The sequence below is a fragment of the Rhinichthys klamathensis genome, unplaced genomic scaffold (assembly GCF_029890125.1).
Source record: "Rhinichthys klamathensis goyatoka isolate OS25496 unplaced genomic scaffold, OSU_Roscu_1.1 h1tg000467l_1, whole genome shotgun sequence".
Lineage (NCBI taxonomy): Eukaryota > Metazoa > Chordata > Actinopteri > Cypriniformes > Leuciscidae > Rhinichthys > Rhinichthys klamathensis.
In genome coordinates this window covers 682,501-695,939 of record NW_026606956.1, presented here as the reverse complement: position 1 = coordinate 695,939, position 13,439 = coordinate 682,501, and the positions used below count along the sequence as shown (strand labels likewise).

The window sequence follows — 13,439 nt, the reverse complement described above, 5'->3', positions numbered from 1 at the left end:
CGTTACATCAAAAAATGTATCTGATTCTGTAATGCATTGCTTGTTACATCAAAAAGTAATCTGATTTTGTAATGCATGTTACTTGTAATGTCATACTTGTTATATCAACATTAATGCATTAAGTGTTAAATGTTCAAGAAAACGTTCTAAAAATGTACAATGTTGCCTCCAAAAACAACACAAAATGTACCTTTGTTTACGTCAACACTTTTCGAATGAACTTGCAGGATTTTTTTTATATATATATATTCGCTTGACAGGACGGTCATGAATATTCAAGAGTGATTCTTTAATTAGAGGCACCGTTGAGTACTAGAAACCTTAAATTATTTAAAAGTGTGCACTTTTTCCTAGTAACTACAACAATTTTAGTATGCATGTTAATATACAATGTTAAAGAATAATCAGCAAGCTGCAAATGAGGCCATGCGAAATTTATTGAATGCAAAGAACATGTTATTTGAACAATATGACAGCACAGCGCCTGAAAGAAAATAAAAGAGAGAAACGTGCTGGAGAGATCAGAGAACACACACTGTACAGTTTCCTATCGTGCTCATTTACAGTTAAATAACCCCCGTTTGTGGTCCGAAATGGCCAAATAATAATTCCATTTCCAGTAGTACCTTTCTAACGGATTAAAGATGGCGTCCTAACAGGCTACTTTGAATTCAAGGCTGTGCGCATTATTTCCATTCCTAACACAGACACGTCATTCCAACTACTCAGTAGATGTTTGTGTGAGAACAGGTGTGCATGTTTATGTTTCAAGAGTCAAGCACCAAAAATAATGACAATTTTTACAATTCCTACTCAAACAAAAGGAAGGCTGTTGTTTTTCAGTCAGGCAACAGAAGCCTCTACCCGTATACAGCCACATTTTGCCTTAAGACGATTGAAGATGCGGTCACATTTAGCTACCATTGTTCGACAGATTTTCTCTGTTGAAATGGTGTCATTTCAATAGGTATTTGCGCGATTGGTAAATTTGCAAAGATGCCCCCCATGCAGAGATGCTCACACAAATTCAGAAAAAGTTGCTTGGTTTGAAAGCGACCTTTGTGAGCTGTGATTCATGCATCCCTACACTATTGACAATGGACATTTTTTGCCTGAGAAATTTAACAGAATTACCAAATTTTTACCAAAATTTTGCTAATATGATCGCACCTTACGGGGGAATCCTAACAGACTGAGATTCATAACATTTTAAAATGCAACACAGACTCCAGGCGCACAAAACGTGGCATGTTTTCACCTCTTCAACAAGTCAAAAAATGAAATTGTATTATTTTAAATAATTTACCATTCAAATGATTTAGCCCTCAGGTCACAAAACATGGAAATGTCTCCAACAATCCGGTAAAATATCATTTGGTAAACTGCTTTTAATAGTTCTGCGTGACCCAGGACAGGGAAATACTTAAAATCAGTCACCACAAGCATACATAACAGTACAAAAGTATTTTGAAAATGGTTATTACTCCAGCATATCTTAATCCATGGAAATATCGCTGAAACAATTCAGTCCACCATAATCCGCCTGAATTTGTAATCGCACCAACAATAAAAAAATCGATTCAACTGAAAGGTTTGCATTTTAACCCCTAGTCTTATTTAAGACCTTTTATGAAATATAAATATTGATTAAATTGATCATTATGCTGAACATTTCCTTCAGTCGGTCACCCTCCCCTCCCCAAAATATATATAAAAAAGCAAATACACCTACAGGAACAAAATGAAATGAATTCACAATCCTGCTGTGAATCAATGCCATCAGATAATGTTGAAAAACCCATCAAAAGTGGGTTCGGCCTGCAAACAATACCACTCACTGCACATTAGCACACTGGTTAATGAATACTAGATTTGACAGGATTCCCTTGCAGTACTAAACTGTAATAATCACAAGCTACGCATGTGAGAACCTATCCATAAGCAGCCGTACAATCATATCAGGACAGTCGTAAAAAATAAATCAAATAAAAACAAGATTAAAATATAGACAAAAAAGGCCACACGTCAACATATGTGCGAGATTTCTATACAAACTAAGAACATTCAGTGCTTTAGTGTACCAAATTAAAATAACAGGTCATCCTTGACAACTTTTCATTATTTTGGCACATTTAAATAAAAACGACACGTTCACGGTGCAGTAAAACAGCCTGAATCAGAAAGTCTTGGGTGTTAGACACACGAGTTTGATCCATTTGCCACCCCGTAGAGTTTTACATTCCAGTTGTGCATAATTTTCGCAAACTTGTGTGTCCGAACTGATGGAAGAGTGTAAAAAGTGTTGTAGGATTCTAATATGTACAAACAAGTGCATTGAGATTGTGTGCATCCGACGTGGAGAGACATTAGGACTTCACGGCCGCTACTTTCTTCGGTGTTCCTGGTTTTTTGGTCTGCCACAGGTGGCTGTGGATCGTGATGGCATCGACACTTGCAGACATGGTCTTGGCTGGAATTTGGCTGAACTGCTTCCTGTCCGAGTTGTACTTGTAGAGGCCGTCGATCATCTTGCGTGAGATGGTTTTAGGACCGATGCCGGCCAACTTGTTGATTTCCTCCATCTCGGGGCAGGAGGTGTAGAGAGAGCGAAACTGGCAGCCAGAATCCCGGAACAGGACCAGGAAGTTGTTGGCCCCTGATTTCTCCATTTCCTTGAGAAAACAAACATATAATGAATAAAACTTCAAATATAATATAAATGTAATGAAAATGAACAGACATGCTTACCTCCAAAATCTTGTTTTTCTGTCCCTCATTGACTTTGCCAGCCAAACAGCAATGTGCCAAAGCATTCTGAATGATATGCTTATTTGACTTTGCGCTGGGCTCTTTATATAATTTAGGACCTGCAGCAAAAATATAGAGGGTGCATTATGGAATGTCATAGTTTAATATAATATAATAAGTTATTGTACCATCTGAGTCTGCTGTTGACCCTCCAGTCCTCTAGATGGAGCCATCACCTGAAGTTCTGAGCATGTTTTATACAGAATGTAAGTGAATGCATCCGAAAATCGCATACTTCCCTACTATATAGTTGGCAAAAAAACACTATGTGACAAAGTATGTCCGAATTTACAGTACTCATAAAAGAATTGGGGAGTAAAAAGTACCCAGATGACCTACTATTTCCGGCAGGACACTACTATCCCATGAGGCCACGGGAGAGGATTTGTGAATGGCAGTGAAGTGACGCAACTGATGCTGGTAAGTCACATGATAATGGAAACATCGCAAATGTAGTTCGTCCAGATTACATTCATACTATATAGAACATACTTTTTTAGTGGTTGTGAAGGTACTTATTCAAAGTAAGTACCTCCTCAAAAGAGTATGCGATTTCGGATGCAGCCCAAATGTTTGCTCATTTAGAAAAGCTTAGATGTTGAGAGTATTGCTCAGAACTATTATACAGACCATAGCTCCCTCTGGTGGACTGGAGGTGGAGCTGCAGCTTTATTTTAACCTGTATATTCCGTGTTGGATGTCAGTGAGGATGTGGTGGAACCATTCTCCCAGTCTTTCTCTCCGTTACGACTGCTGGACCGAGTGGGCGACAGGCAACCGTCTGCTGAATCAGGCCTACTGGGATGACATGATAAACTGAGTCCTGCAAACTGCAACTTTGATAGGAACAATGCTGATACACCTACTAACAACTCCTGATCTCATGCAAAATCAGGCAGTGAGTGAGGTCTTAGTGACTGAATTATAGCTCTTAATCATAACATTGTGTTTTTATCTTATGCATTTATTTATATTTCATTGTTATAAGCATCAAATGAAACCACAAACATAAAATAATTTTAAGGTTACGTATTTCAGAAAGCAACCGAATATTAAATGTACATTAAGAGCATTTTTAAAATAACATTACTGAAGCCTCTAAATAAGTCTCTTGCAAAAGTGTGAAGTGCAGATCTTTATTGTAGTGTTTTTGCGGGTTCAGTGCCATTCAATGCCAGTGTGAGGCTTAGTGAGCTTAAACCAATGCTTGTTTAATAATGACAAAAAAGCTGTGATGGGTGAACTATAATAGCCATCTTTATTGTTCAAAGATTGGGGATCATTCCTTGTGTTTCTGCCAAGCTCATAGCAAAACAGGATGTTCTTCTTGAACAGAAGATGAATGCATAAAGAGTCTTATCCAACCAAGACTGACCTTCTATTTCTCACACGAGGAGAGTTCAAAAAGAAGAAAAGACTGCCAGATGCTAAGCTATAGCTTCTAAGAAGCAAGAACATTCAAGAATACGAAGGAAAAATACAGAGAATTCAAAGGATACTGGGTTAGTATTGTGCAATAAAGGAAACACAGGACATTATCTCTTTCGGTTGACTGCTTAAAGCGCCTCTTACCTGGGTGTTTTCTTATCCGAGCTGACACTGTCATTATCTCCAAGAGACGCCAGAGACAGGCTGGACACTGAAAAAACACGAGGTCGTGAACCTGGATGCAACAGAAAACGGGACAGGTCCCAGTTACACAAGACAACAGCAAGCCCGCCAAACTTTGTGTTACCCTCATAACAGTACAGCTCTCTGTAATGATGTTGCTAAATGGCCTCTCCAACTCCTTCAAACTGTCTAAACAAAAAGAGTTTATATATATTGTATTCATGAAGGAGCTGTAGCATTTACTTTAAATCTGTAGGATGTGTCCAAATAATTGGTACAAAATAATTTGAAAGAATGCTTAAATCACTCAACCACTTCAGTTCAACCACTTAGTTAGATTAGTTAGAAAATGATTAAATTGGTTAGAATAGATATTTAGAGCAAGTGTTATAGTACTTAAGTAGTTAGTAGTTAAGTAGTATAGTAGTTATAGTGTTATAGGGATGCAGTGAGCTGGACAGGGAAAGGCTGAGAGTAGCACAAAGCATACAGTGCCGGGCTTCGCCAGTAGGGGGCGCTCGCCCTTTACCTGCCGTGGCCCTGACAGGAGTCCTGGGGGACTCCATCACATCTCTGTGGATGGACTTGGGCCTTGGTTTCCTCTGCTTGGCCCCCGCAGGCCGTGGTTTGACAAGCGTGCCCATGTCCTCCATAAGCTTAAGCTGTTTTCTCCTCAGGTACTCCTGCTTGATAAATTCCCGCCGGGCTTTATCTTCTTCCTTCTTCGTGCGGTCTTCCTCTGCTTTCAGCCTGTGGAAAGAGACAGATATTTGATTTAAGAATCAGGGGGATGAGTTTAGTCTTGGTGATTGACAGATGGGCTGGCTGTTACCTGGCCTCCTCTTTCTTTTGCTCAAGCTCTACCTCCAGCTGTTGTTTCCTCTGCTGGCTCTCCCGTTCTCTTCTCAGCCTTTTCTCCAGAAGTGCGGCTCGTTTTACGGCCATGCTGTCCTCTCCTTTCATGTCATCCTGAAAAAATAAACACATTATCAAGAATCTCTGTTAATATCTTTTTATGTTCAGGTTTTTCCAAGTATCTGAAGGCAGTACACTGATGTTGATATGACCAGTCTGAATAAACCAGATATACGCTACACTGCTCAGACTCCCTGCAGAATGCTAACATCATAAAATAAATGATTTATTTCCCCCCGTTTCTTGACCTAGATCCAACAGCTGCATTTTCCAGTGATCTGTCCCAAGCTAACCTCCTTCTGTGACTGTACACACTAAGAACATTTCAGATATTAGTCACACCACAGCATTTTCCCAAACTAAAGCTATGGTAATACGGCATTTCGGGTACTAACTAAGGCCTTTAACAGCTAAAACAACACGATTTTTTAAAATTTCTTTATAAAATGTGACTGGTGCTTGCCACCACAATGCTAAAGTCTTCTGGATGGTTGTTAGGGCATTGTTAGCTGGTTGATAAGGTGTTCTGTATTGTTTTAGCCCATTGTTAGGTGGTTGCTTAATATATCCTCAACAGACATAATTTGAAGTATCATTCATGTTTTTTTAGCCCAAATGGTGTTGGACAAGATACACACTTAAGTTTAAAACTTTAACTCACGTTCTAATCACTAACAGTAAGCAATAGTAAGTGACGTTCACCACTAAGTATTCACAACATGTGGTACTGGAGGATTTAATTTCCAAGCTTTCTTTATCTACAGGATCATCTGACATTTAAATCTACCTTGAAGAAGAATCCACGGCACATTTTCTGCTCATCGTCCTGATTCTCCCCTGAAGTCTCATTTTCACCTTCCTCTTCTAATGCCTGTCCATCCAGGGGCTTGAGAACAGACAGTGGAACCTCAATCAAATTTTTGTTGGTCTGATGGGTAATGTCAAATGGCTCAGTGGGAGTGACAATAACGGTCTCCATAACGATCTGCGACAAGACTTCTGACACACTAGATTCCATTGCTGGTTTAAACTCATCTGTTGACTTCTTCAGATTTTCCCTTTCTTCTGTTGGTTTGTTCTCCTTTTTGCTCTCCCCAGTGTCTTCGGTTACTGCCTGTTGGGTTTCTTTGGTTGGGGAGGTTTTAGTACCATAAGAACATTCAATAGACAATGACTCAATGCCTTGTTCAATGTCCTTGTCTGTGGTTTCAGATTCTGATGGTGGTTTCTTCGCACTTCCCAAATAAGTAAACGAGCAGGACACGGACTGAGAAGGGGAGAACCTTCTGAGGCGTGGGATGCTGTCCACTGACTGTGGAACGTTTAAGACTCGGTTGAAGGGAGTGATCTTTAGCTCATTGGGTCTGGGTGTCCTTGGCGTCTTGGAATGGAAAGAAGCGGACTTCCTCTTAAGGTTTGTAGGGGAACGGTGTGTAGCTCTAGGGGAATCTGCGGGTGAGGGAGACCCAGAAGAGCGTGCCCCACTCCCTCTGAGCTCCCGTACCTGCTTTTGTGGCGAAAGTTGAGGTGGTAACACAACCCATGCCTGTTGCTCTCGCATCTGCATAATTACCTCCTGCTGCTGGGCCAGTCGCTGCATCTCAGTCTGCAAGAAGCTCAGGGACGAATTGAGCTTATCAATGGAGCGTGTATATTCCATCAGGTCCGCCTCGCATGTGCCATCCTCACCTGCAGACTTCAGCGGAGACTTGTCGGGTGTCTCCGCTGGCGTCTTTCTTCCCTCTGAGCTGGGAGTGTTCTCCTGAGATGGTGAGGTGCCATCTACTCCTTTCCTCTTGACAACTGTGAGGAAAGCACTGCGTCCCATCTTTTGACGGTGTCGGGTAAAGGCCGCCTCCACTTTCTTCTTCTGGGCTTCAATGGCCCGACGCTTCTCCTCAAGTCTCATGCGCAGTTGTACCATTTCTGCAGCCATGGTCTGGGCTGGGTCCTTGGATGGCTGATGTGCAGGGCTGATATCAGGCGAAGGGGCCCAGGAGACAGAGTGAGGAATGCCGAGATCTGAACCATCTGGTGTTGTGCCTTGGGAAGCACCACCTTTGGCCTCCCCGTTTGGATTCAGTTTACGGAATTTCTGCTCAGCAAAGCTGGTCATCTTAATCCCAGGTGTAAAAGCAGGGGTTGGGATACTTCCGGCAGGGGATTTGGCGCTAAGGCTGCTGGGACATGGGCTAGTAGAGCCTTGGCTATGGCAAGATTTTGCCTCAAAGTCTTGATCTGTGTCAAGCTCTATGCTGACAGTACAATCCCTAAGCGATGAGTCCTCATCTAATGTCTCTTGAATGTCCTCCGTCCGCACATGGATGCCAGTGTCTACTTCAGTAGTGGATGAGCTAGCAACCCCTTTGAATGATTCTGAAACTGAGTCTAGCTCGCCATCCTTTGCTTTGGGGTTCGGTTCACTTTTACTCTGCAGGTGAAGAAAGAAGCCCTCACCGGCCGCATGGGCCCTGGGGTTCTGTGATTGCTTCTCTGAGTTGTGGATGATCTCAAGGGCCTCTTCGATGCTAGGTGGCCCTGAGCCATTTAGACGGCTGTTATGATTTCCTGACTGGCTGTCAGGACAGACTTCCTCCTCAATGCCCATGTTCTTGCCATTGATAGGCTGAAAGGACAGGTTTCTCTTGATGCCCCTTGTTCCGTGGGGCATCTTGAAACCAAAACCTTCAGTGCTGGCAGACCGAGTCATTCCTCGGCCAGTAGGTGTTTGATTGGTGCGCTCTTTATCAAATGGGATTTCAAAGGACACACCCTGAGCAGCAGACCTGTAGAAAGAAGACGGGATAGTATCCAATGGCTTGTAGTTTTACACTCTATGGCTTAAAGTCTCAATAATGAGATGAAACTGCACTTACTTTTTCTCCTTGGGCCAAGTACCCATGAAGCTGTCCACAAATGACATTGATGTTGATCGCCTGATCTCACCTGTATAACACACATATATAACTTATAAACAGGGTTCGTACAGACTCTGTCAAATGAAATTCCAGGACTTTCAAGGACTTTTCAAGCACTAATTTTTTGGATTTCAAGGACTTCAATCGGCACTTATCAAACAATATCTTGATTATTATTTTTTACTTATTGATGTTTCAATTCAGAGAGGTGAATCCATTGACCAGCGCTGTCAGGCATGGGAAATCGCCTTAACCATTGAAAGGATATTGAAACTGATTTTTCCCCCCATTAATATATATGATTGACCTGAAGAATGAAAGTTGTATTATATACTTATATACTTAATATCATGCTCATAGCAATGAGAAATAGCTCTATATCTCAGACGGGCTGCAGCGTTGATTTAGCGTGAAACAATTGTATTTTTTCAACAACAAAAAAAAAAAAAAATCACAATATTTTGAATTAGGGATGGACCGATACCACTTTTTGCAGAACGAGATACCGATACTATAACCGATCCCTGAATTTTCACTGCATTTGTAATTTTTAAATGTATTAGTAATAATCATATTAGTTGGCTTAATTTGTTCATCAAATATATATTTCTTTCAATTATTTGCATGCTTAATTAAGCCTGCTAAAATGCATTGTATGAGCTTTTGTTACTGTACATTCTATTGCTCTATCATATTTTATATTTCATTGAATAGCACAGCACATATTTAGACTAGAGCAGCTCCAGAAATGTCAGTGCTGAGAATTGGGTCAGTGGTACAAATGTTTAGACACCAGTGAAATTATTTATTTCCAATTATTTATTTCCAAATCCAATTTTGATACTACAACAAAAACTGCCAGCCTAATTAATGTGAATTTAAAACATTATTAAAAGGTAAGCAGTCAGCAACAAAATGAGAACGAATAATCAACTTACAAATAAATACAATAGAACAAAGAAAGGCTACAAATTACTGGATGAATTAAATATAGATGGATCTTTTGAAAGTTGAAAAGGGTAGACTATTTAGTCAAGAGCAGTGAGAAATTTATTTGTCCATTCATTGTTTGATTAACATTAAAACAGCAGTGGGTTTATTGAAGTGCTGCCCCTTTAAGACCGAACGCACGGACCCCATGGCTACGTTCACTTGATATACCTGACTTTGTTTACTAACTTATTGACTGCAAACGTCCAGTAATAATGTAGGGAATCACACGTTATACATAAATCAGGTAACAGGTCATGTTTTACTTTACTTGATTTAGTTGTCATCCAAATAACACGTGCTGAGTGAACGATTTAGCAAAAAAGAGCATTCAACAGAACTGCGCTCTCGCTCTCGTCAGTTAACGTTAATAATAAGCTAGTACATGCCTTGTTTTATTTTCTTTGCCATTGACATCCGACTAAACTACAAACCTTCCACTGATGTCTGTTTAAAGAGATGTGCTCGACCAGCTCGCGTGTCTGTGCTGCTGCGCGCTCAATCCACTGCGCGGTTTTCTCTGATGATCAGCTCGCGCACCACAGCTATGCGTTACTATACACACGCTGCCTGGTAACGTTAGGCCTATCGGTTATTGGTATCGGAGCATTTTTATGAGTACATGAGCTCGGTATTGGTGCACCCCTATAATAATTCAAGCACTTTTCAAGTACCTCTTCAAAAATATGGCTGTTTTCAAGGGTTTTCCAGGACTTAAATTTCAAAAAGTCAAATTCAAGTACTTCAAGCACTTTAAGCACCTTGTAAGAACCCTGTATAAAGCACTGGGTGCATTTAGTACTTATATTTTGTCATTAAACACTTTTTTAGACTTCTGAACTTTACCTGAGCCTGAAGTCTGTGGTTGAGGTCGGAGGGGGAGACTTAAACATAAGAAAAAAAATGAAATATCAATGTAATTTTACATTTGATTTTCAATATCTACAAACAAAGTAAAAAGCAGGAGGGGGAATTTTTCCATTAAAGATATTTTTATATACCTTGGTCTGTCAGGACTAGGAGGTCTTTCCATGAAACTTCGCTTTGTGACTTTTGAGATGGGCACAGAAGGCAGATTTTTCACTGAAGGGGCTGCTGGTGCTATAAATCACATGACAAATGTGTCAGTATACAAATGTAATATGACAAATACAAATATGTAATATTTCTGTGAAAAACATTGTTATAAGATTAGCTTACCTTCAATGTCCAACACCTGAGGTTCAACAAATGGCGGCTTAACAACCTCAAACCACCAGAAGAGCTCAGCCATGAACACAAGATAGTTATTCTGGTAAAAAATAAAAACAACAATGGCTTTATTATTTAATATATATAATAACAAGGAGAACTTTGCAAGGTGTCCCTTAAAATAATACGCTTGTATAAAACTAGTACATGCAATATTCCTCCTCTCCCACAAGATGTCTCTGCATTTCTCTAAATCCTGTTAGTTCATGAAGAGACACCACCTGGAGACAAGAACGTCCTTTTCCTTCAAATTTAATTGTATAGCTTATATATGAGGAATGTTAAGGAATTACATACTGTATGGTATATATAGCTTTATTTTTGCTTGGTCTTTTTGTGTTATGACCAACATCTTTACGCCAAGACTACAGAATTCATGACCTTGAATTCATCGAGGGTACCTGACATGATGAAAAATGCCTCTGATACACTATTCCCACTCAGCAGAAATTGTACCTAGCAGTTTAAAGGCACAGGGCAACAGCAGCAATTATCTGAGGCTACTCCCAGAAGACATTACCTCAGCATTTTAATTGACTTTCAACAAAGAGTCCTTGCTCTCTTTATGGGCTCGAGTAGCACTAAACCACATCTATTCCATATAACCAAATGATTAAAGCATTTATTCATCATATAATCCTGAATGCCTTCAATAATATAATAAAATTAATGTCAATTGCTTGCAAATTAACAAAAACAACGCCGGATTCTGACTGAAAATATTCTTAATAACGGAATGGCAAAAGAATCTTTAGTGCGGTCAATCAATTAAAAATGCTAATACTAATAATATGAATTTTTTGATGTAATTAAAATATCTAATTAGAAATATATATATAACAACTTTTTACTCTACAGTTGAGAGGATAAAGAAATGAATGCGATCAGGTCACAATGCATTTCAGATTCAAACCGGCATCTTCTACAGGAGCACTACATGAAGCACACGTGCAAACTGAACATTTAAATAAAAGGCAGCAGCTGGGATTAAAGTACTGACAGAAACTGGGTCAAGGTTACAGCTCAGTGACCTGCTCTCAATTCCACTCACATCTCTGAGATTCAGCTCTGAAGTCTAGCACTGTATCAGACGCTGATCATGTCCTCTAAACAGAGCCTGTTAGGTGCAAATAAAACCCAACACAGTGTGAGATTTTGCTACTATTTGTGGAACTACAGTTTAAACAAAAACCAGGTGGGACGTTGATTCCAGTAGCATTGCTCTCTGTTTAGGAGTTTCTAACCTCTTTATGGTTTACAAATCCAAATGACTGCCTTACCATAAATTGCCAAACTAGGCTACATCTCATCATTCTCTTTCAATACCCACTGAAACCAACCGTTTCATCTTATGGATTTTAACACTACCGGCAGAAAAATCATACATTTTTAATGCAAAAAGAACCAAAGGCTTCTCAGTATCCACGACTGAAAATCTTGTCTGCAGATGTTCTTTCTATCCAGTCTAGAGTCCAGACCAGAGAGGACAAAGATCAAAGACATGACAACATAACAAAAAACTGGTCTTCCCCTTCCATCTGATCTCATCGAGAAAGTTTAGAGAGTCTGTTTTATAACTGACAGAGTAGTCTGAAGGTAGAAATCTCTAGTTTGATGTATGTAGCTTGCAACACAAGTTTTTACCTATTTTTAAAAGAATATTTTAAGATCTTAGAGAGGATGAAAATCTCATAGAAAAGTACATTATAAAAGAAAAAAAACGTGCTAGGCTTCTTTCTAAATATCTGCTGGTTATTTTTGAATGTGATTTTGTTGCTCTTTCAGTCAATAGCACTAGTCTTTAGAAAATCTGCTTCCATTGGGAGGCTGGTTTATGCACCAGCGTTTAAAGGCATGCCTTATGCTTTTGGCTTTTTTAACAGGAATAAAGACAACTCCCACTTGCGCTATTGCTAAAAAGGCTCCAAATAACAGCATCCCACCAATCGCATATGTTGTGGCCTAAGACATTTGACAAACCTGGACCTGCAGTTGTAATAGATCAACCGGTGAAATTTGAAGGCAATGAACTTGGGAAACTTAAGGTTCTACTATGGCATCAGGGTGTAAAACGCTCCCTAACTGAAACCACATCTGGACGCACTGTAAATTGTCTCTGAAGACTTACTTTGATGGAAGAATGAGCGTAGAGCATGTCCTCCAGATTGAAGTGGCAGCAGTGGTTCAAATGCTCCCTGCAGAAGTCCTGGATGAGATGAAGGTTGTACAGACTGTCTGCCAGTGACATGGTTTCCTTCAGGAAAATGTCTGTAAATCAAAGACGATTCAAAGTGCTACACTAACCAGGAACTACTTAATGAGATAGATCATCTGGCCTATTTGTTAGATTCTCCAAGGGCTCAACCAATCACAGAGAAGCCCATTAATCATGGAATCTAAATGACAGTCATGTGATTCAGCCTTTGGAGATCAATCTAATGGCATCCATCATTTGACACAGCTTGGTGGAGAAACAGTTCTAGTCCTCTTTATCACTGTGATTAGATTAACAGTAAATTCGATTGATGATTAAAGTCACAAAAAAGTTCAGGATTTCTAAATGAGTAGTTGTAGACTATTGTATTCACTAATTCAAAGTCCAGTGCAACTTGCAAAATGGCTGAAATCGATTTACAGCATGTTAAAAAAACAACATTCAAAACATTTGTAATGTGACATTTTAAAGTGAAACTGAAATATTTAGTGGTAAATAACGCTTACATAATGAATAACCAGAATATAAATAGAATAAATGCCAAATAGAAAATTGCAATCCAAATAAAATATTGTGAAAAATATCAACATAATATAATTCCTATACTATAAATAATATTTTATATTTAAAAAAACAACAACAACAATACATTATTAACACATGTAGTATTATTACATTTATATTTTTCACAGTGTTTTTCTAGATTTAAATGTTTATATGGTTTTGTTCTG

General features: G+C 39.3%; 1 protein-coding gene across 1 annotated transcript in view; it reads right to left on the bottom strand.

Annotated features, from left to right (window-relative positions):
- Window positions 1-1,368: 1,368 nt before the first annotated feature.
- The window catches only part of camsap2a (calmodulin regulated spectrin-associated protein family, member 2a), a 45,098-nt gene continuing 33,027 nt past the window's right edge, over window positions 1,369-13,439 (bottom strand). Inside the window, exons 7-18 of the mRNA XM_056236824.1 lie at window positions 12,622-12,761; window positions 10,443-10,533; window positions 10,244-10,343; window positions 10,089-10,126; window positions 8,211-8,280; window positions 6,122-8,120; window positions 5,252-5,388; window positions 4,949-5,169; window positions 4,381-4,471; window positions 3,488-3,606; window positions 2,749-2,867; window positions 1,369-2,672 (exon numbers count right to left, since the gene is read on the bottom strand). Of these exons, the coding sequence (XP_056092799.1) occupies window positions 2,367-2,672; window positions 2,749-2,867; window positions 3,488-3,606; window positions 4,381-4,471; window positions 4,949-5,169; window positions 5,252-5,388; window positions 6,122-8,120; window positions 8,211-8,280; window positions 10,089-10,126; window positions 10,244-10,343; window positions 10,443-10,533; window positions 12,622-12,761 (3,431 nt within the window). The 3' untranslated portion in view covers window positions 1,369-2,366. The remainder of the gene's footprint in view (window positions 2,673-2,748; window positions 2,868-3,487; window positions 3,607-4,380; window positions 4,472-4,948; window positions 5,170-5,251; window positions 5,389-6,121; window positions 8,121-8,210; window positions 8,281-10,088; window positions 10,127-10,243; window positions 10,344-10,442; window positions 10,534-12,621; window positions 12,762-13,439) is intronic.